Source organism: Lutjanus erythropterus, chromosome 11 (genome assembly GCF_056507025.1).
Source record: "Lutjanus erythropterus isolate fLutEry1 chromosome 11, fLutEry1.hap2, whole genome shotgun sequence".
Lineage (NCBI taxonomy): Eukaryota > Metazoa > Chordata > Actinopteri > Lutjaniformes > Lutjanidae > Lutjanus > Lutjanus erythropterus.
In genome coordinates this window covers 32,617,797-32,638,864 of record NC_139327.1, presented here as the reverse complement: position 1 = coordinate 32,638,864, position 21,068 = coordinate 32,617,797, and the positions used below count along the sequence as shown (strand labels likewise).

The following is a 21,068-nucleotide window of genomic DNA, read 5'->3' as shown; positions in this document are numbered from 1 at the left end:
GGCCTTCGTGATTTTAATGTTCCCTCCGTTACAGCATAAAGATCAAAGTGAATGCAGAACGCTGAAGGACCTGTAAAGATTTACAGTCCAGCTATCAAGACTGTTATCAGACTCAGTAATTTCTGTGTTAAGTCAGGACCACAGTCCAAAGACCAAAGTCAAGGTCAGCAAGTCTGTCTGCCAGCTGCTGGCACTGAGGTTCAGAAGGAGGAATAAAGCTGAAGAGAGCTTTTATTTTCTGCCAACACATGATACTTTCTGTACTTTTTCTTTAACCACCCACATATTTGACATTACCAACACAATGTATCAGAAAAGAACAGGCAATAATAACTACTGTTTACAAATGTCTTGGCTATAATAACGCAGACTGCAAAGACTTAGTGTACCATAACATCTTGTCAATGAAATGTGAATATTGTTGGATGTTGAGTGGAATTATTGAAAAATACATCAAAGATTATCTTCATATGGTCCCTCTGCTAAAGCTCTTCTGACACAGTCTCTCCATTATCAACACTTATATGCTGACTGAAGAGGTGAGTAAACTCAAACCCTGCACTTGTGTCCTTGACACTGAACTACAGAGTTCTTTCCATCAAGCCTTTAGTTTTCATGCCTGGTAATTGTTTTGTAACAAAAATATTCCCTACAATTTAGTCTGAAATGTACAATTATATATATTACAAGAGTCGAAACGACCACTGTAGAGTCTTTAACAAGAAACACTTACCAACATTTTAAATCTTCAGAGTAAAAGTACTTAAAAACTAGTATAGCTAGCTAATAGCTAACTAGCTAGATAGATATTTTGTGCGTACAAACACAGAAACAGCATGTCCACAGATATACAGTATTGTGTGTCTGATTTTACAAAACACAACAGGCTGTTGCCCAGAGCAACTATATTGAATTTTGAGTTTGGGGATGGTGAGGTTCCTCCCATTTTACGCGCTGAGCATTGGTCTGAAAAGATATGTACTACGGTTTATTTCCATAAAAGTATACTGATAGTACACATTTTGGGTATGTAACATTGTGCATAATATGCCATTTTGGACGCAGAAGTTACTAATTCCTGACAGCACACAAATTTAATTTTTATTTGTTTTAATTTGCTTAAGTAAGCATCTCCATATTGTTTAAATTCTGTTGCATTTCATTTTACATCAAAGGAGTAGAAATTAGAGCTATCATAAGAAGACTAACCAGGTTAACAAATTTTTAGCTACCTAGCAAACAATGTGATGATTTGTTAACTCCATAGCTAGCTAGCAAATGATGTAACAGTTTGTTAACTTTCTAGCTAGCAAGCAAACAATGAAGGGTTTTGTTAACCTTTTAGCTAACTAGCGACAATGTTATGTTTTGTAAGGAATGCAAAATACAGAGCAGCCAAAATGTAATGTTCCCCCCACCTTTTACACCTATTAGGTCCCAATACCATGCATAAAAAATATTTTTTCTTTATTGTAATATGGGTAAGTGAGCATTGTTATATTGATTCCACTCTTGCCCAAACATGTCAGTTTACATCAGTAAACTGAGATTCGCATTTAATTGTGAAACATGGCTCTGCTTTATTTTAAATCTGGATTTACTGATTTTAAACGTGCTAAACTCTGAGTAGAACAAATCTTGGATGGAATAATTTTGTGTTGGTGCAACCCAATTGTAATGCACCAAGAGCGTAAATTGTCTGAGTTGTGATATGTCCTACAGCACTGGAAGGCAACGCCAGTGTTCTCAGGGCGGGAGGGGGCGTTCACAGCACGCAGTAAAAACTCCGACACACGCCAACCTCTGAAGATTGCGTGTACAGGTGCGGGACAGGACACACAGACAGCCTTCAGATACAACAGACACGACTGATTATCAGCTGTGTTAACTGACCTCTGCCTCGGTACAGACTCTGTCGGTGGATTTCAGTCTGTACGGTTGCTGCATTAGAAGACGATTCTTCCATTCTGTTATCGGACATCATCGCTGAACAGCGCTGCCATGCCGTCTCTGCGACACTCGTACACGGTGACGGTACCGGAGGAACCACCGGCCCCTCTGCAGTTAGACAAACCCGACATGCGGAGGAAGAGTCCGCCGCTGTCCCGGACCAAGCTGGTGTCCACATTCATGGGTCTGATCATCAACCAGGCCAAGGTGAGTCCAACACTGTCTGCACCTCTGCTGCTGTCTCACCTGTCCAAAACACATCCTCATACTCTGTCAACTTTATTTTAGAGAGAGTATTTTTTTTTTTCCTGTTTGTACTCATCAGTGGTGGAAGAAGTACTCAGATCTTTTATTTTAGCAAAAGCAGTGCAGAAATATTATGTTACATGTAAAAGCATTTAAATATTATTAATAGCATCCAAATATACTTAAAGTACCAAAAGTAAAAGTTTTTATTGTGCAAAATAAGTGTCATCTGGTGGCTAATTTTAATTATTTTATATACTGGAGAGCTTAATCTATAGGTTAATACACTGACATATTGCACATGTATATAAGCATACATTTGCACATGACACATGTATATGCTCATTCCCAGTTAGTATTTCTATTTTTATCTGATTTATTTTGGATTCTATTTTTATTTTATTTTCTACTACATTGCCCCTTGTGCTGCTACTTTTTGTGCTGCTGTGTCCTCTGTGAGGGATCAATAAAGGTACATCTTATCTTATCTTACAAAATTCTAATATGATATTTATGTCGTATTATGGCTGTGCAAAGTAAGATTTAAGGTTAAGGTTTGTTCAGTGATAAATGTTCAAGTAAGTTTGGTTTCAGGCCTGTAAATCAAGTATGCAATAACATTTCAGAGAATTTTAAAGTGAATATCATATTCAGACATATTCATGTGCCTAAAAACATCATGGCGATACTTCAGCAGGGAAAAAATAGACACAAGGAGTTTGAATCTCTTGGCACCTCATGATTGAATTGGATTGTGGTTCAGAGAGTTATGATGTGATTATAAAATAATTATCGATGCATCTTGGTGCATCACAATTTTAAGCTTTTAAGGCAGAGGAGGCTCGCCTGATTGTGTCTATCTCCAGTTGCTCACGCTCAGCCTCCTCAACAAAACTCAAGGAGTAACTGAGTTAAAATGCAATTAAATTTCAGATTCGCAATGAATCTAAGAATCAGTTATTTCCCCAACCCCTAATAGACACCATGATATATGCAGCCACTTCAGTGTCATTACTATTTGAATGGAAACTAGTTGTGTTTGTGTTTGAGGCAGATGACTGAGCCTTTGCATGAAAATATCAAGGAAGAAAGAAGACGTTGTAAAATCACAGAAATCACTTCTGAACAGCACACAGAGAGCTCTGCAGAGGTGCAGATTTGACCTTTATGCTCTTATCAGTCTTTTTTTAAGTGGAGGTCTAACCTGTTAAACACACACAAAAAAAAAAACCATCGAGATCACCACACTGCTGCCTGCACTGAATTAACAATTGGTGTGTGACGATAGTTGCATAATAGGAAAAGGCGCTGCTGATAAGGAATGTGTTCAGACTGTCACCTTATCATCTGCACAGGACATTTTGTTAACACACAGAGCTGCACGCAGGACTCGCATACCTGTGTCCATGTAGGTCTGATGAGGACAAATTAGTCGTCCACGCTTCAACTTGTCGTTGTTAATCTGTCTCTCGATGATGTGTGTGCTTGTGTTTGCACTGGACAGACAGTATCTCATTAAACTAACTTTTCTCAGGTGTTTTTTGTTGTTGTTGTTGTTTGTGATGCTTCTGCAACCAGCAATTTTTTTGCAGTAACTTAAGTAACCCACACAGCTCCAGTGATGGTGATCGGACAGTTGGTGCAGTACTTTGGTCTGGACTGAAATATCGTTACAATTACTTGATGAATGGCCATTTAATTCATTAATGAATATATATAATCAATATAAACATAATATATTATTGATGCCAAACAGGGAAGTTCTTGTGTTACAGCAACAGGTTATCCAGATGTTGCACACACAATAATAGACATGTAAGAAGAGAGAAATAAATATTAATAGAAAAAATGGGGAAAAAGTTGCTGCCTCAGGCTTTCAAATATCAAGATTTCCTACCTGTCTCTGTTTTACATCACAGTAAACTGAATATCTTTGGATTTTGGAAGACACTCGGATGGACATTTTTCACTAATTTCTGAAATTTAACAGACCAAACAGACACATGCAACAATTCTCCTAAAGGACCGATTCATAACTTTATTCAAAGTGCATTTTAAATTAGTTTGTTGTGTCGGTGTTGTTTTCTCTGTTTAGTTAAGTTTCAGGAAAGTACCATTAATTCTACCTGAGTGCTCTGGGGCCTCTTCCAGCCCTGCTGTTAAGTAGCAGGGATTTATGTTTATGCTGTTTTAAAGGGAGTGGCGTAACTAACACCGTGTGTGTGTGCAGGCCTGCCGTCACATGTCGTACGGCCTTGACCAGGAACGCGCGTATAGCCGTGTTGAGGACATGACGTTCTCCGGCTCTCTCTTTCTCTCTGAAGTCTCGCCAGCTAGTGTAGAGCGTTCTCGTTCTTGTTGGGAGCACAGGCTGAGATTACCTGAACGCATCACTTCCTCTGTTTTTGGACGGGTCTTTTAAATCACAAGCGGCCTGCCGAGCGTGCCGAGCCCCGCTGGTCAGTATTCACAGCAGTGCAGCAGATTGGAACTCGCACCATATGGTCACCTTCAAACGCTGCAGAGACGAAGAGAAACACAACGGAAAGAAATAAAGCAGATTTCAGCCAACAGGGCTGCTGGTAGCTAATATTGTCTCAGGTCTATTTTCAGTGCTGGAGAGGTTTTGGAACAACATGACGACCATCATGAGGCACTATACCTGAAAGTCTTGATAAGGATAACAGCTCATAGGATATTTTAACCTGTTCATATTTACTCAAAGGGAAGGTTTGGATTATTTAAAGTGGGGTTGTATGAGGCTCCTCATGATAATCAGTGTATTAGCTACAGTACATGGAGGTCGGCATGCCCACAGTTTGGAGCTGCAGAGAGGAATACCAGCTCTGAAACTAATCAATGAAGTGCTGTGGACAGTGTCTGCAGCAAATTGTATTTTAGCAACATAAAAAAGGTCTACCTAAAAAATAAAAAAGTATATACTGTATTTAGCATGTTTCCGTCGCTTTAGTTTGCTGCCAAACATCCTTTTCTGAAAGGAAACCGCCCTTATATAAGACAGATATCACTCTGTCCAAACCAACCAAACTCCATAGGCAAAATCAGTAATTTTACCTTGCAGGAAAAGGGAGCTTCTGGTCTACTGCTGCCTCGATCTGATTGTTTGTTTGTGTCATTGTGTGGCTTTGGTGTTTTAAAAGGATGGTTCTGATTTGTCAAAGTCACACAATAATGTGAACAAATTAACAGATTGAGGCAGCGGTAAACCTGCAACTCCTGTGTTCTATGAGCTAAAATGACTGATTTTTCCTATGGAGTTTGGTTGGTTTGGAAAGTGCAATATTTGGCATATATAAAAGAAGTTGCAGGTCAGAAAAGACTGTGCAGTGGCAAAGTATGGTGGTAAAACTATTCTAAATGTAGCATACACTCACACAAGTGCTCATCAAAGACCCCAGCTCACTTCAGTCTGTATTATCCTGCCTGAAATTTGGCTTGCAACAAAACCAGACATTGTTCAGTGACTTTTACTTGACCAACACTGTGTGCAGGTTAATAGGTTGCAGATAACATATAAAGACTTCAAATAATCCAAACTATCCTTTTAAGATGCCTAATGTCAAGTGTAAGCAAACTGTTATCAACGTACACTCTTTCTGCGTACTGTACTCCAAAGAACACCTCATATCTCCGAGTCTGACCTCTAACACAGACATAAACTAACATGCAATGCAGGTAGATGACGTTTCTGCTCAGTTTACAGTTTGCGTGCGTCCATATTTGCGTTTGCGCCCTCATGTATGTTTCCGTCAGACGAATTCCGTTGCTGCCTCTGGGCTGTTTGTTCTTTCCACGTGCAGCTCTCTGGCCGTCAGCAGAGGCACTGACGCATGACGGTGCCGACTTGTTCCGAGTCGTCATGTTACTGTGTTACCATGTTCACTCATTCAGGAGGAACTACGGGTCAATATGTCACCTGTTACGTCAGACTCAGATCCCAGAATTGCGTTAAAAACTCAAAAGGTTATTTATCAGTTTACCACAGTTATTCACCTCGATGTTCAAGGATGACCTGGGAAATTTAGATGAACTTTTTTCACACTTGGTCTAAATCAGCTGCAGTGAAGTGTCTTCACAACTGGATTTGGAGCTGGTTAACATTTGAGAATCATACTGGTTGTTTTAGCTAAAAAGCAACAGGAGCATTAAAAACTGAGCAAAAGGCATGAAAGATTTTAGTCATATTTTTAACTATGAATTAAATCTCTATTTTACCTTTAGTTCTGTCCATTTTCTACTAAGAAATAGAGTTCTTTGTTGCATCAGATAATGTTGAATATTGCAATACTTTGTGGCTGATTTGATTGTCTTAATTTATTAATTTGATTGACTCAGCTGTTTTGTATATTAGCTTTCTATTGGCCCACGTTAAAGCAGCCCAGGAAGCAGTGATTTTTGATCTGCATGTCTGCAAGGATTGTTTTGCAAATTTAACCTTGTCGACTGTAAATATACAACCTAGTCAGCCCGTACAGGCTTGATTTATGTGACTGAGTTTTTCTGAATGTTGTTTCCATGCTGTAATAAAGAGGCAGCTGCTTGTGATCGCTCTGGAATTTCTCAGTCCGTCGTCCATCAGCAGCCTCCATCAGCAGACGTGTGCAGGCGTTCCGATCCCCGCATCCGTCTGACCTACGGGCGATTAACACCACACTACAGCAGACATGTCAGAAGCTAAACCGGTTGATCCTTGACTCGGGCAGCGATGTGAAACTCTTCCACACAGACGGCTCGACACCGCGTCATGTCCTGCAGATTCTCAGTAGAGCTTTTCTCTCCGGTCTGCATCACATGCTGCTGTGATGTCAGTGTGGTGTGAGCCGTGGCTGGTGGGCTCATCAGTGCAGGGCGAGGTCAGGACACACTGTGGTATTTCTCTCGTCAGAACACGTGGAACAGTAGCTGATATCCACGGCGCAGTGCTGCCAACAATGTGACCGTCAGGTGGCGTGCATTGAATAAATGCCACGCAGTCCGGCAATGCTTATTCACACTCGAGGAATGTCACAGGGTTGATATCATACAGTAGTTTCATCATACTGAGACTGTGTGCGAGAACAATGAATATCTGTAGTCTGCACTTTAAAGGGATAGTTCGGATTATTTGAAGCGTGGTTGTATGGGGTGCTCATCTATAGTCAGTGTATTAGCTACAGTAGATGGCGGTCAACACGCCCCCAGTTTGAGGAAGCAGAGAGGAGCACTAGCACAGAATCTAAGCACTGTACTGCTGTGGACAGGGTCAGCAACAAGATGAATTTTAACCACTTAAAAAAGTCCAGCTCAATATCAGTTTAAGTGTCCTCTATATTCAGAATATTTTCACTTCTTTACATTGCAGTCAGATAGTCTTTTCCAACAGGAAACTGCCCTTATATAAGCAAGTATCACTCTTTTCAAACCAACCAAACTCCAGTCATTTTACGTTGCAGAACATGAGAGTTGCTGGCCTCCCGCTGCCTCGATCTGTTAGTTTTGTTTGTGTTCTTGTGTGACTCTGGTGTTTTAAGGGTTCGTTCAGATTCACCAAAGTCACACAGTAACACAAAAAAACAAGATCAAAACCAAGGCAGCGGAAGATCAGCGGCTCCTGTAAAATGACTGATTTTGCCTATGGAGTTTGGTTTGTTTGCAGTTGTGTTTTTGCAGGATTTGTGGGTATTTTTGTCAACAAAGTGGTCAAAAATCTCTTGAAAATTGTGTTCCTTATATGCTCACAAAATTTAAGTTCTTCAGGACTTTAATCCTTGAATAAATTTATTATAATACTATGTTATCCACTGTCTAGCTGCCTGACTAATGCTTTTGCAGGGTGTTTCTCATGCTGTTTGATACATTTATATTTTCATCTTATTCTTCATGAGTAAAGTAAAATCTGTTCCCTTTATTTTAACAGAACAAAGGTCCTCAGGGTCTGGTGGGACTGAGGAATCTGGGCAACACAGTAAGTGCTTCTTCCTCTTCACTCTGTGATGTGGTGTACAGTACAACAAACCGCTTTCAGTGTCCTCAATTAATTTTTGTGATTTTCTTTTTTTCTGTTTGTGATTTCCAGTGTTTCATGAACTCCATCCTGCAGTGTCTGAGTAACACTCCTGAGCTGAGAGACTACTGCCTGAGAAACGTCCACCGCTCCGACCTCAACAACAACTGCAAGACAAACGCTGCTCTCATGGAAGGTAGGACGAGACTCCGACATAACGAGGAACACTGTTGACCTTTGTAATGACTTTCTCAATGCTGAATCACTTTATGGCTCAACAGTAGGTCACATATCGTCAGTTTATAGTCTTAAACTACATATTACTGGGTGTTTTTTTTAGTCTGAAATCCTGTCTTACCTCAGTTTTCACCAGAGGCCACGATAATAAATTGGCAGCTGTGTGTGTCCTGTGCATAATAATGTGCGTAATAATCCTCCTAATAATCCCCATTTTTATGAAATGTATCTGTAATCTCATTCTGCCTTCTTTTCTGTAAGTGTAATGGAATACAGTTGCGAGGCGAGCAGCATGACAGGACAGCTGAAACTTATGTTAAGACAGGTGGAGCAATTATGAAGTTTTTCCTATAATGATGCCCCAGATACCAAACTAAACACGTGTAACTGCAGTCAGCAGCCAGCTGATCACATCATATGCAACGGAAAATGAAATCTGTGCTTGCACTACATTTTACAAGGCTTTTTTAAAGGGTGTATCAGCACAGCAAGTTTTCACAGATCACTGACTCCAGTGTGCAGATCCTAATATAAAACATGCTATCTTTTTTAGAATTTATTTATCAGACAAAATGTAACACCCACTAAGCGGCTCTTATCAGGGTAATAATTCTTAATCAGTGCAGGTGATCTCACCTGACCCACTTTGAGTAAATGTCAGGACGTCACCGTCACACGATCACACCTCAGCCAGTTACATTTGCTGCTGAGCGCCTTCAAGTGCAGTTAACTGGACATTGATCTGGGATCACTTTATCACACAATCCGAAGATGAGGCCCAGACTGACCTTCGATTATTTTATCATAAAAATCCACCCAGGTTGAGTTAATTTATTCTCATATCAACAAGAACAAATCTCCCGTGAGTTCAGGCTGGTTTGCACCACAGCTTGATGTGCGTTTATATTTCCTAGCCAAGGTCAAAACTTATCTTCAGCTCAGGCAGGCTGAAGAATGCAGATTACTCTCAAAATGTGGCGTTTGTGACTTATACAGGAAACACAGGAACAGCTTAAGATTCAGTTTGTGCCTTCATCCTATTAATAAAAGTTTCAATTGAAGTTACATTCTTGAAGTACCATACACTGAATTTTGTAAACAAATCGCAAGTATGTTTTTCATGATTAATGTATAATTTTCCGTCACCATTTCTCTGTCTCAGAGTTTGCAAAGCTGACTCAGAGTCTGTGGACGTCCGTGAACAACGAGGCCATCAGTCCCTCTGATTTCAGGAGTCAGATCCAGAGATACGCTCCCAAATTTGTGGGCTGCAAGTAAGTTTCCCCCAAAAAATTATACACTGTAAAAAACATGATATTAAGTTGAACCAACAACTGACAGACATTACAAACAAATTTGATTTCTTTTCACAGTTTCTCAGTTTTAAGAGTCAGTTTTTCATGTCACACAAACTCACAGCTGCAGCACAAAGACAATATCTGAAACTGAATCACTACATTTTAAGTGTCGAGGGTGATGTATTGATGGATGATTAATAGATAGCCTAGAAGAGGGCAGTGTTTGCACATCATTTGACATTGTTTTGTCGGCGGAGCGTTTTTGAAACTTGGAAAGAAGAAAACTTTAACTTAAAATGAGAAAAAAAAAAAAGAAAAAAACACGAAAAAATGAAAATGGCAACAGAAAAAAGTGTGTTTATGATTAATGGTTGATTGATAAATTGATTGGTTGCATTTCAAACAAATCAAACAGGAAAATGCACAAAATTTGCAACCCTAGTCTCAAACAATGCATGCTGGGACTTCTGCTAGTATGCTGATCTTTAATGATTAATTAATTAATAATAATTATAATTAATAATTAATTAATCGATGAATCAGTTCTTAGCATGTTAAGGAAAATGCACAAAATGTCCAACCCTATTAACAAGTCTTCTGCCTCTCTGCAGTCAACAGGACGCCCAGGAGTTTCTGCGCTTCTTATTGGACGGCCTCCACAATGAGGTGAACAGAGTGACGGTCCGCCCGAAGGTGTCCGTCGAGGACTTTGACCACCTGTCGTAAGTCAGCGCCGCCATCCATCCATCCGTCACCTCTGCTCTCAATAAGTCACTCATAACCTGCTCTGTCACTGACACCCCACACTGCCAAAAACAACACCGCCGCACGCCTCGCTGGGCTGCAAACAGGTGGAAATATACGGTGTAATTGTTTATAATTACTTGGTAATTAATTACTTTAAAACTTTTGTAGTTATGTGGCCATTTCTTCATATTGGAGGACCTAATTTTTTATATGTCAATAGGTATTTTTTCTTAACAAATCCATACTCATAAACACCTGGAGTTCCAATCTTTACAATGTCTTAAACTTGGATTTTTATCCAAAATCATTTCAGAGGACATGTATATCAATTTCCATTCAGTAAGTAAGACACAAGCCAGTTTGACTTGAGCTCTGCTGTTTGTCTTCATTCACAGGGACGATGAAAAAGGCAAACGGATGTGGAATATGTACTTGGAGAGAGAAGACAGCAAAGTAGTGGGTAAGAGATTTACCTTGATGGGCTGCGTAATGACCTTAAAGGGATAGTCTGGATTATTTGAAGTGTTTTTTTATGAGATATTTATCCACAGACAATGTACCTACAGTACATGGAGGTTGATTAGTGAAGCAGAAAGGAGTATTGGACAGGGTCTGAAACAAAATGTGTTTTAGCCACTTGAAAAAGGTCCACCTAAAAAAAACAGTTAAAGTGTGTGCTGTATTTAGAATATTTTCTAATACTTTGCTTTCAGACAGCCTTTCCTGACAGAAAGATGCTGTTATATAAGCCAAACATTGCTCTCTCCAGCCCAACCAAACTCCACAGGCAAAATTAGTAACTTTACCTCACAGAACAAAGAGGTTGCCGGTCTGCCGCTGCATCAGTCAATTAGTTTGTTTGTGTTATTGTGTGACTTTGGTATTTTAAAAGGCTAGTTCGGTTTCACTAAAGTCATAAAATAGCACAAACAAACTAAGAGATGGAGGCAGTGACAGACAATCGACTCCCATGTTCTGCAAGGTCAAATTAATGATTTTGTCTATGGAGTTTGGTTGCATTGGCCGACATAACGGTGCTTTCCTGTCAGAAAAGGCTGTCTGAAGTCAAAGTAAATTGGTGAAAATGTTCTAAATATAGTGTGCACTAAAACTAATATTGTTCTTTTTTTTTAAGTGGACCTTTTTTAAATAAATAGCTTTTTGTTTCTGACCCTGTCCACAGCAGTACATTGCTTAGCTTCCTAGAGCGGCGCTTTTCTGCCGCTGACCGTAGGAAATAAACTGACTTGTACCTCATGCAACTTTACGTCAAATAATCCAAACAATCCCTTTAAACCATCTTTGAATTTATATTAATCTCTAATAAATGTAACTGTTTCTGCCTTTTTCAGATCTGTTCGTTGGACAGCTGAAAAGCTCTGTGACCTGCACCGTCTGTGGCTTCCGCTCCACCGTGTTCGATCCGTTCTGGGATCTGTCGATACCTGTCGCACAGGTCAGAACCAGAGTCATTACAGTTCATCTTTTTCATTTCGTTTCTATTATTATTTCATTCTTTTAAGGTTTAGAGGGTTTGTTTGTTTCAGTTTAGCTTTCATGGTTTAAATATGTTTAGTTTTAGTTTAGTTTTTATTAGTTTCAGTATTAGTTTTAAGTTTTTTTTTTAATATAATATGGAGGATATTTATCAGAGGCAAGATTTTAGAAGATCTGAATTGATATTACATTAAAAACACAACACTTAACAAACAATAAACAGATGCAGCAACGCCTCCTCAGGCTTGTTGTGTTGTCAGATTTGACCATTTCCTATATATTTTAATTTTATTTTAGTTAGAGCTGTAAGCACATTGCCAGTTAGTGTTCCTGTTTTCTAGTTAGATCTATTTTTTTTTGTTAACTTAATGTTTTTTCACATAAAATTTTAGGTTTTAGTTTCATTTTAGTAATCTATAAAAATAATAAGAAACTACAGAAAGGTATCGCCATCCATATTTTGTAAAATAATGTGGACTGTATGAGAAAATAAGTCATTAGTTGTCATATTCTGATCATAAACTGGCACAGTGTCATATTGTATCATATAATATCCTGCATATTGTCAGATTTAACTCCACAATTTGCACATTTTTAAAGAAATGGTGGTACAAGTTTGTTTGTTTGTAGAATTCTACCTGTAGGTTGCAGTATCTGATCATACTTGTGTAAGAAACGCTTCAGGTAAATGTCAGGTGTGAAGGAGCCGATGAGTCTTCATGTTACAGTTTTCTGATCGGCCGATCTGTGTCTCCACAGAAGAACTCAGGCGAAGTGACTCTCAAAGACTGTTTGAGGCTCTTCACAAAAGAGGACGTGTTGGACGGAGAAGAGAGACCGGTGAGACACCTCACGTGACACACTCCGCATCTCCACATGATTAAACAGCTGCAGTATCTCACTGACTTATCTGTGTTTATTTCTCAGACATGCAACAGATGCAAAACCAGGAGGAAATGCACCAAAAGATTCAGCATTCAGAAGTTCCCACAGATCCTCGTGCTTCGTATCCTTTCCTCACATCAGAAATTACAAAGGAGCAGCTGTAGTGTTGTATTTCAGCATAACTCTGATAACATATCATGGTCATTTTATGATAAATTACAAATTTCTCCTTTATGTAAATGATTTGAATGCTTCTTCCACCAATGCAAAATAGAAATACTCAAAATTGCACTTCTTAAAGTACTAAGCATTGTTATTTTGAACCCGTGTTGGCTCCTTGACTCAGTGTCCCCCTCAGATCTGAAGCGTTTCTCAGACTCCAACATCCGAGCCAGCAAACTGTCCACTTTTGTCAACTTCCCTCTCAAAGACCTCGACCTACGGGAGTTCGCCTCCGAGAGCAGCGGTGAGTATGAGCCGAAGATGATGAGCCGTCACTTTCCAAGGTCAGCTGCATTCAGTGAGTAAGGACAACATGTCTTGTGTTGACTGACAGTGTTTGTGTCTCTCCCTGCAGAGCGTGCTGTGTATAACCTGTATGCGGTGTCCAACCACTCGGGAAACGCTCTGGGAGGCCATTACACGGCCTACTGCAGGAACCCGGCGCTGGGGGAGTGGTACAGCTACAACGACTCCAGGTATCATCAGATTACCTCAAGTATCGTGTTAGCAGACTGGCTGTGCTCTCCAATTATACTGTATCCACCTGCTGTTAAATATAATTGACCTCATTCTGACCGTATAAAGGTGTGTCAGCTAGTTGGAAAATGTACCGATTGCATGCGTGCATGTAAGCACCTGTGGGTGTGAGTGATTGCTGTGTACTGTACAAATACCAATTCCAAAAGAGTCGGGACGTTGTGTAAACAAACAGGAACAGAATACAGTGGTTTCCAAATACTTTCCAACTTGTATTTAATTGAATAAAGTACAAAGACAAGATATTTAATGTTCAAACTGACAAACTTAATTGCTTTTTGTAAATATACACTCATTCTGAATTTGATGCCTGCAACTCATTGTAAAAAAGGTGTAAAAAGAGGAGCAAAAGACTGGGACAGTCCACAGGTAAACAGGTTAACAGCTGACAGTATCATGACAGCCTTCAGGGGAGAGATTCAGAGGATCCAGAGAATCTCTGCACGTAAGGGGCAGGGCTGAAAACCTGGGGGTCTGTGACCTCTGACCCCTCGGGCAGCACTGCATTAAAAACTGCATTAAAAACCCATATAACTATATAAAAAAATACTACACAGGCTCAGGAACACTTTGGAAAGCCAACACAGTTTGTCACTGCATCCACAAATGCAAGTTAAGACTCTACAATGCAAAGAGGAAGACATATATCAACAACATCCAGAAAGGCTGCAGACTTCTCTGGGCCTGAGCTCATCTGAGACGGACTGACACAACGTGGAAAACTGCACTCTGGTCCGATTGTCAGATTGTTTTCACAAATCATGGACGCCATGTCCGCAGGGCTAAAGAGGAAAAAGAACATCCAGATTGTTACCAGCATTAACTACGAAAGAGAGCATCTGTGATGGTATGAAGGTGTGTTAGTGCCCATGGCATCACTGGTAATTGTCACATCTGTTAATGCTGAAAGGTACATACAGGTTTTGGATGCTGCCATCTGGATGATGTCTTTTTCAGAGATGTCGGTGCTTAATTTCACAAGACAATGTGCCCATGTTCCAGCAGCGTGGCTTTGTAGTAAAAGAGTTCAGGTACTAGACTGACCTGCCTGCAGTCCAGACCTGCCTCCCATTGAAAATGTATGGTGCATTATGAAGCACAAAATAGGACTACAGAGACCCCGGACTGTTGAGCACCTGAAGTCGTATATCAAGCAAGAATGAGAAAGAATTTCACTTTCAAAACTTCAACAATTAGTCTCCTCAGTTCCCAAACACTGACTGATTGTTGTTAAAAGAAGAGGTGATGTATCACAGCAGTAAACATGCTCCTTTCACAACTTTCTTGGAACATGTTGCAGGCATCAAATTCAGAACTGGTGTATATTTAAAATAAAACAATGAAGTTAATCAGTTTGCACATGAAATATCCTGTCTCCGTACTGTATTCAGTGGAATACAAGTTAGAAAGTATTTGCAGCATCCCATTTTTTGGAATTGGGGCTGTTACTTCTGTGCCCATGTTTAATTAAAGAAAGAGTTCAAAATCCCACATGAAAGCACATGTTCTAAAGAAACAATCCTCTGTGGTGCTCAGTGTAATAACTACAGTTTGTTCTGTGCAGGGTGAGCCCCGTGTCCTCCAGCCAAGTGCGCAGCAGCAACGCCTACGTCCTCTTCTACGAACTGGCCCCCTCCTCACACAGCAAATATCAGACATGTCGACTGTAGACGCTGCAGAGGGGTTACAAGCCGCACTAAACCGGGGCCTAAAAATGGAGTCAGACACTGCCTGCTGCGAGAGAGACAGCTCCGCCTAGTGGAGAGAGTACTGCCATTACAGACTGTGAATGTGGAGCACAAAGACAGAAAGACAGAGCGCCCTCTGAGCTTCCTCTCGTTGCGTTTTTTGAGGGGACAGGGTGGACGTGAAGCACATTTTGCACTCCAGGAATTCAAGCTGAGCTCAGATGTCGGGTGAAACTGAGAAAATATGACTTCCATCGTCCAAAAAAGTGTAGAAATTCATCTCACGGCACAACCATGAGTCAAACTTAAAATGCCTTTTTTGGAGCATAAGAAGACGCTCTTCTCTTCTGACTTCTCTCCAAAAAAGGGCATTTTTATCTGTGCCTGGAGCTGAATCTGTACCCACTATAGTGGATTTTTCTTCCTTTTTTTATGCACTTTGAATGTGGACTATTAACCTTAAAGATATTATTATGTGAGGACTTGAAAAACATGACTGCAAGATAATTTATTCTATTTAACATTATGCCAGTAACTGAAAGTGCATACTGTATGATATGTCATTTAACAAAGCCTTATGATTTCCTCGTAGAAAAGTGGAAATCTGCTGATGGAGAGAAAGCACATTTTATTTTTGTACAGTATTTATGGACAGCGCAGTGAATGTAACTGTACTGTGGAAACATACCAAAGCAGCTGTGTAAAAATGCATCAACAATACTTCTTCCAGCAATAATGTTGCTGACTTTGCATCTAAGTCAGTTCAGAGTCTATAAATTATTAAAAATTCAATGTTAACTTACACTGACTCACGTGTTTATTTTTCATTTAATAACCTTTTTTTTCCATCCAGACAGCAAAATGGAAGCTGAGGAAAAGTTCATGAGGGTGAGAGCAGTATTAAAAATATTTTTTTTCATTATGGATTAATCTGTCGATTATTTTTTCAATTAATCGATTAGTTGTTTGGTCCATAAAATATCTGATAATGATGAAAAATGTTGATCACTATTTCCCAACGCCCACAGTGAAATGTCTTGTTTTGTCCACAACTCAAAAATATTCAGTTTACAGTCAACGAGGAGTAAAGGAACGAGAAAGTATTCACATTTTAGAAGCTGAAATCAGAGAACTTAGATTTTTTTTTTAAATCAAAAAATGACTCAAATAAATTAACTGATTATCAAAATAGTTGGCAGTTCAGGGTTCCTAACACCTCTGAAATCAAATTCAAGCACTTTTCAAGGAACATTTCCAGGCTTTTCCATCAACTTACAAACCCAAATCATGTTCAAACAATGTAAAAATGTGTGATTTTTACAAAAACATGATTTAATCAGGCATAAAAATGGCTAGCTATACCCTAAGGACCCCTGTCTCACTTCCTGGTTTCAAGAAAAGGTGGGAATACCACTCAAGCACTGGTAAGCTTTCTGACAGTTTCATTAAATCCTTTCAGATGTGTCTCAACCATAACATTTAAACTCCAGCCTGTCTAAATCAAAAGTTGTGATTAAAGATGTGTGTTTTGATTAACATTAACAGAACTCTGAGCAAATTCAAAGATAAGGTTAAAAATAAAATGGGGGCTGTCTATGACTGTGATGTGAAATTAAAAAATGTAACATTTTGTCGACTCTGTAAAACGTCAACTCTGTCAGATTTTCCATCTGACGGAGTTGACATCTCCATTTAATAAGAAATGTAATCACTGGTTTGACAGTCAAGACTTTTTCCTTTAAAAATATATTTTCCAGCATAACTGAAGAGTAAAAATCAAACCCCTCAAAAAATACAGTTTTGTCTTAAGATATATATACATCATGCTCAAAATTATTTCATTTCTTAATCACATTAAATCAAATGTCATTGTGATTAAAACAAAACAAAAAAAGTGTTGTGACAGAATCCTACAATCACACAAACAATTATGTGACAAATAACTACTACTACTACTTTAAATAATTTTCAACAAAAATCTTTTAACGTCTTTGTTTAATTTTTTTTTTAAACAATTCACAATTTTGAATTATTCTGGAAGTTCTCAGTTCGTTTTAGATTTCAAGGACACAGACCACAATGCATCTGGACGCACTTAGATAGACCGACAACCAATCAGAGCGACAAAACACGTGACGTTCTATAAATTAAACAAAACAAATCCTGTTGGAAATATGTCAAACTGGTCAATATTTGTTATTTTAGAGAAAATATACCATCCAAGTTGCTTAATAAACTTCAAATATGTCACAAGTGGTTATTCTTGCAGCACTATCAAGTCAAAAATATTTCCTTTCTATTAATAATTACCAGCATTTGCATATAACCAGTTTGCGTGTGTGTTACATAACGAGCAGAGGTCAGTGAGTGTGTGTTCCCTGCTGTGAACTTCAGGCTAAATGATCAGATTAGGGTCAGATTAGATTTGTCAGAAACACCTTTGACCCACATAAAACAGGCCATGTGACAGAGTGTTTCACACTGCAGCCACCAGAGGGAGCTGTGGACAGCAGCCATGAGGTGTGTGTGTGTGTGTGTGTGTGTGTTTGTAGAGAAATTCTGATATTTGTACAATCTGTAAAGAAAAAAAAGCTATTTTATAGGATTATTAGACAAACTGATTATAAGATAGAGATTCAGTTCAACAGGAAGACTGATCTTAAGAATTTTTATCCCATCGGGTAGAAAACAGCAGCTGGTTTACCTGGTATTTAAACACTGGGAGCACTGGTTCCATACTGGTTCCATATCATGAAACCATCAGTGCAACCCAGATCCCGAGGTTTACTGTGGACACCACTCCCATGTTTCCTCTCTGCTCCCCCTGAGAAAACTCTGATCCTAAAGCCACTGAGCTTGTTAACCCTGCAGGGAGTGTGTGTGAGTGTGTGTGCGCCTGTGTGTGATTAGGTTTCTGGGGCTCAGACAGATGATCTGTTTGTGAGGAGGCCAATTTGTGAGGCGAAAAGATAAAGTTATCAGAGCAGGTCGAGTGTTGTTGTAGCTGTAACACAAACTGTGTCTCTCCTACAACATGAGGAGAGTTTAGACACGCAGTCAGTGGGATCACCGGCATGTTGGCATACAACGATTCTGGTTTTATAGGACTTCCATCAACTGATTTATTGATTTTTTTTATGGCATTTTTTGGCTGGTATGCTGAGACTAGTCTGAAACACTGGATGCACACTGTGGGTACAAGTTCTGTCCTTGGCTGCTATCTGTGTTTTCAAAGAACAACCTTCGAGCTGCAACCTGTATGCTAAAAACGGCAACCTGGGACGCTAATGCTACAAATGTAAACATGCTAACAGCTGTTCTTTTCTTTTGCAGTGACGTAATCATGTTAATGCCAGGGTTCAGCTCCTGATGTGCAAATGTTCCACTCCCTCGACACTGTTTTGCAGCAGCACTGTCGCTGCATCCTGGGTTTAGCGACGCACAAGATGATTGGTTTCAAGTAATGCAATCAAGGCAGTGCTTTTTTTACCCCGTAGCAGAACGTGTATGTGTGGAGCCAGACCTTTCTCCAGTGCTGAGTGCTGTAGCCAGAGGTCTGACTACACAGTTTGAATTAATAACTCTTCATGCCCTGCTAGCAACATGGTGTTGTGATGAAAGTAAAGAGGCAGTCCGCCACTTTAGCTACAGTCAAACCTGCATTTGTTAAAAGTTGTGCTCGAAGGTCTTAATATCTATATTCTCTGTCTTTGTAGCTCCATTTTTGGTCTCAGCCAACTTCTCCTGTGGCCTGGCACCGTCAGACCAATTCGCAAATGCATTTGGATGGACCTACAACCAATCAGAGTAATGCAACAAGGGATGTAGTGTAAATTACACTGACCAAATTACAGATTGGCCTTGGCAAGTTGACTGTACGGAGTCGGTATGTGTCCAAGTGCATCTGCTTGTGAAAACATGGGCGCCTGTAGCAAACTGTTTGTACGGCAAGTCTGTAAACTTGACAAGCATCTCCAGCAGCTAATTTTACTGATTAGCAAACTTTAAAGGGACAGTCCACTGAAAAATTAAAATTCAGTCATTATCTTCTCACCCTCATGCTGATTTAGTTTTTTTAGTCCACAAAACACTGCTGGAGTTTCACAAGAAAACGGCGCTGCAGAATCTCCTGAACAACTGACGTGAATGGTGATCAGTTTCCGTACACATGTGAATGTGGCTCCAAGCTAATATCATGACAACATCTAAAGTTCCCTTTTAGTGGACAAAATGTAGTAAAGTGCCCTCTAAGGTGCCCTTTCAGAAAATATGACAAAGTGCCATGTAGGCTGGCCTACGTACAGGTCAAATGATTTGACCTCAATCTGCCTTTAAATAGTTCAATAATTCCTTGTGTGTTTTTATTACAAAGTGTAGTAGCTGTTGTACACTGGAACGATCTTAATCTAAACCAGGAATTGGAGCTTTTCACCTTAAATGCATGACGTCCACAATTGTTTCACTGTGTCCAGTGTATCTTCTTTAAAGTCCCTCTCCACTCAAACATCTGTATGCATTTTATTTCATTGTGCAGAATGATGTATGTGCACTGATTGACGGGAAGATGGCGCCCATGTTACTTGCCCCGGTGCAGCCTCTGCTTCCACCTCCAGTGCCATACCAAAGACAAATTCCACCGACCTCGATCGTGTGGTCATTATTAAGTGATTGATTGACTGATTAAATGATTGACACTAGAAGGCTGTTCTCAGATTCATCTGCTGAAGGGAGAAGGTTTTCTTAAATCATATACGAGCAGAATTTGTGAGCCTTACAAATACGATGTAAAAACCTTAAAACCTCAGTATACATTGAAATAAAGAACAGTTGCATGTCAGGGAAGAGTAGATATAATTTTAAACACAAATTTGAACTTTTTTGTGTGAATAAACATGTCAGATGCCAAGTTTCATTTTGTAAATGTCAATATAACACACTCAAATCAAAGTGTCATTGCCAAGTTCTAAATTCTAAAAAAATAGGTAGGCAAATATATATTTATTAGTTCTTTGGACACAAGCTGTACAACTACAAATGCATACAAACCCATTTATAAACTCTCATGAGAAACATTATTATTCAAAAATGAGTTGAGGTCTTATTAGTCAAACAAAAGAGCACAGACTAAAACTATTTCAGCATCATTTTCATCCTTGCAGAAACACATAGATAGCACACTCCCCTCCCCCAGCATGTGCACACACACACACACACACACACACACACATGCACACACACACACACACACACACACACACACACACAGTCCCTCTGGCTCCCATGAACACCATATGGGCTGATCACACAGCTCAGGGTATTAACAGTTATTTGCCTGCATGGGAGCAGAGCTGTTTTCAGTCGCGTACCATGTTGACAGTTCCACAGCTAATGACCACACCATAAACCTGTGAAGGCCTCATGAGGGATAAAGTCCACTTCTAATGTGCCTCAGTGAGAGTGTGACCTGATGGTCATCTCAGCTGAAGGAATGGCTCTTAAATCGGGTCTTTGTCTTTAGTAAACGTTACGTAATGTTTATCTGCCAGGGAGGTTCCTCGCAGCTAAACAGAAATTTGAATTTAGACTCATCAACTAGTCTAAGAGAAGAAAAACATTCACCAAACACTACAAATTGAGTTTATTAACTGATAAGGTTAAAGATTTACAGAAGAAATACAATGTGTGCTATCAGTCACATCTTTTATATTATCTACCAGCCACAGGTCAAACACCAGTATCAACTTCAGCGTCGCAATG

The 21,068-nt window shown here is 39.6% G+C and overlaps 1 protein-coding gene across 1 annotated transcript; it reads left to right on the top strand.

Annotated features, from left to right (window-relative positions):
- The first annotated feature begins 1,794 nt into the window (after positions 1–1,794).
- Positions 1,795–16,113, top strand: LOC146319394 (ubiquitin carboxyl-terminal hydrolase 2-like). The gene is made up of 12 exons (XM_084730000.1): positions 1,795–2,157; positions 8,114–8,161; positions 8,273–8,396; positions 9,600–9,711; positions 10,347–10,457; positions 10,878–10,942; positions 11,835–11,938; positions 12,739–12,819; positions 12,907–12,985; positions 13,223–13,330; positions 13,442–13,562; positions 15,188–16,113. Exons 1-12 carry the CDS (start codon positions 2,002–2,004, stop codon positions 15,291–15,293), a joined length of 1,215 nt encoding a protein of 404 aa, XP_084586126.1. The 5' UTR covers positions 1,795–2,001; the 3' UTR covers positions 15,294–16,113.
- Positions 16,114–21,068: the final 4,955 nt, after the last annotated feature.

Excerpts from the sequence above, each read along its gene's own strand:
- LOC146319394 (XM_084730000.1), top strand. The coding sequence starts at position 2,002 with ATGCCGTCTCTGCGACACTCGTACACGGTGACGGTACCGGAGGAACCA. Across the intron at positions 9,712-10,346 it reads CCCAAATTTGTGGGCTGCAA|TCAACAGGACGCCCAGGAGT; the intron begins GTAAGTTTCCCC and ends GCCTCTCTGCAG. Across the intron at positions 13,563-15,187 it reads TACAGCTACAACGACTCCAG|GGTGAGCCCCGTGTCCTCCA; the intron begins GTATCATCAGAT and ends TGTTCTGTGCAG.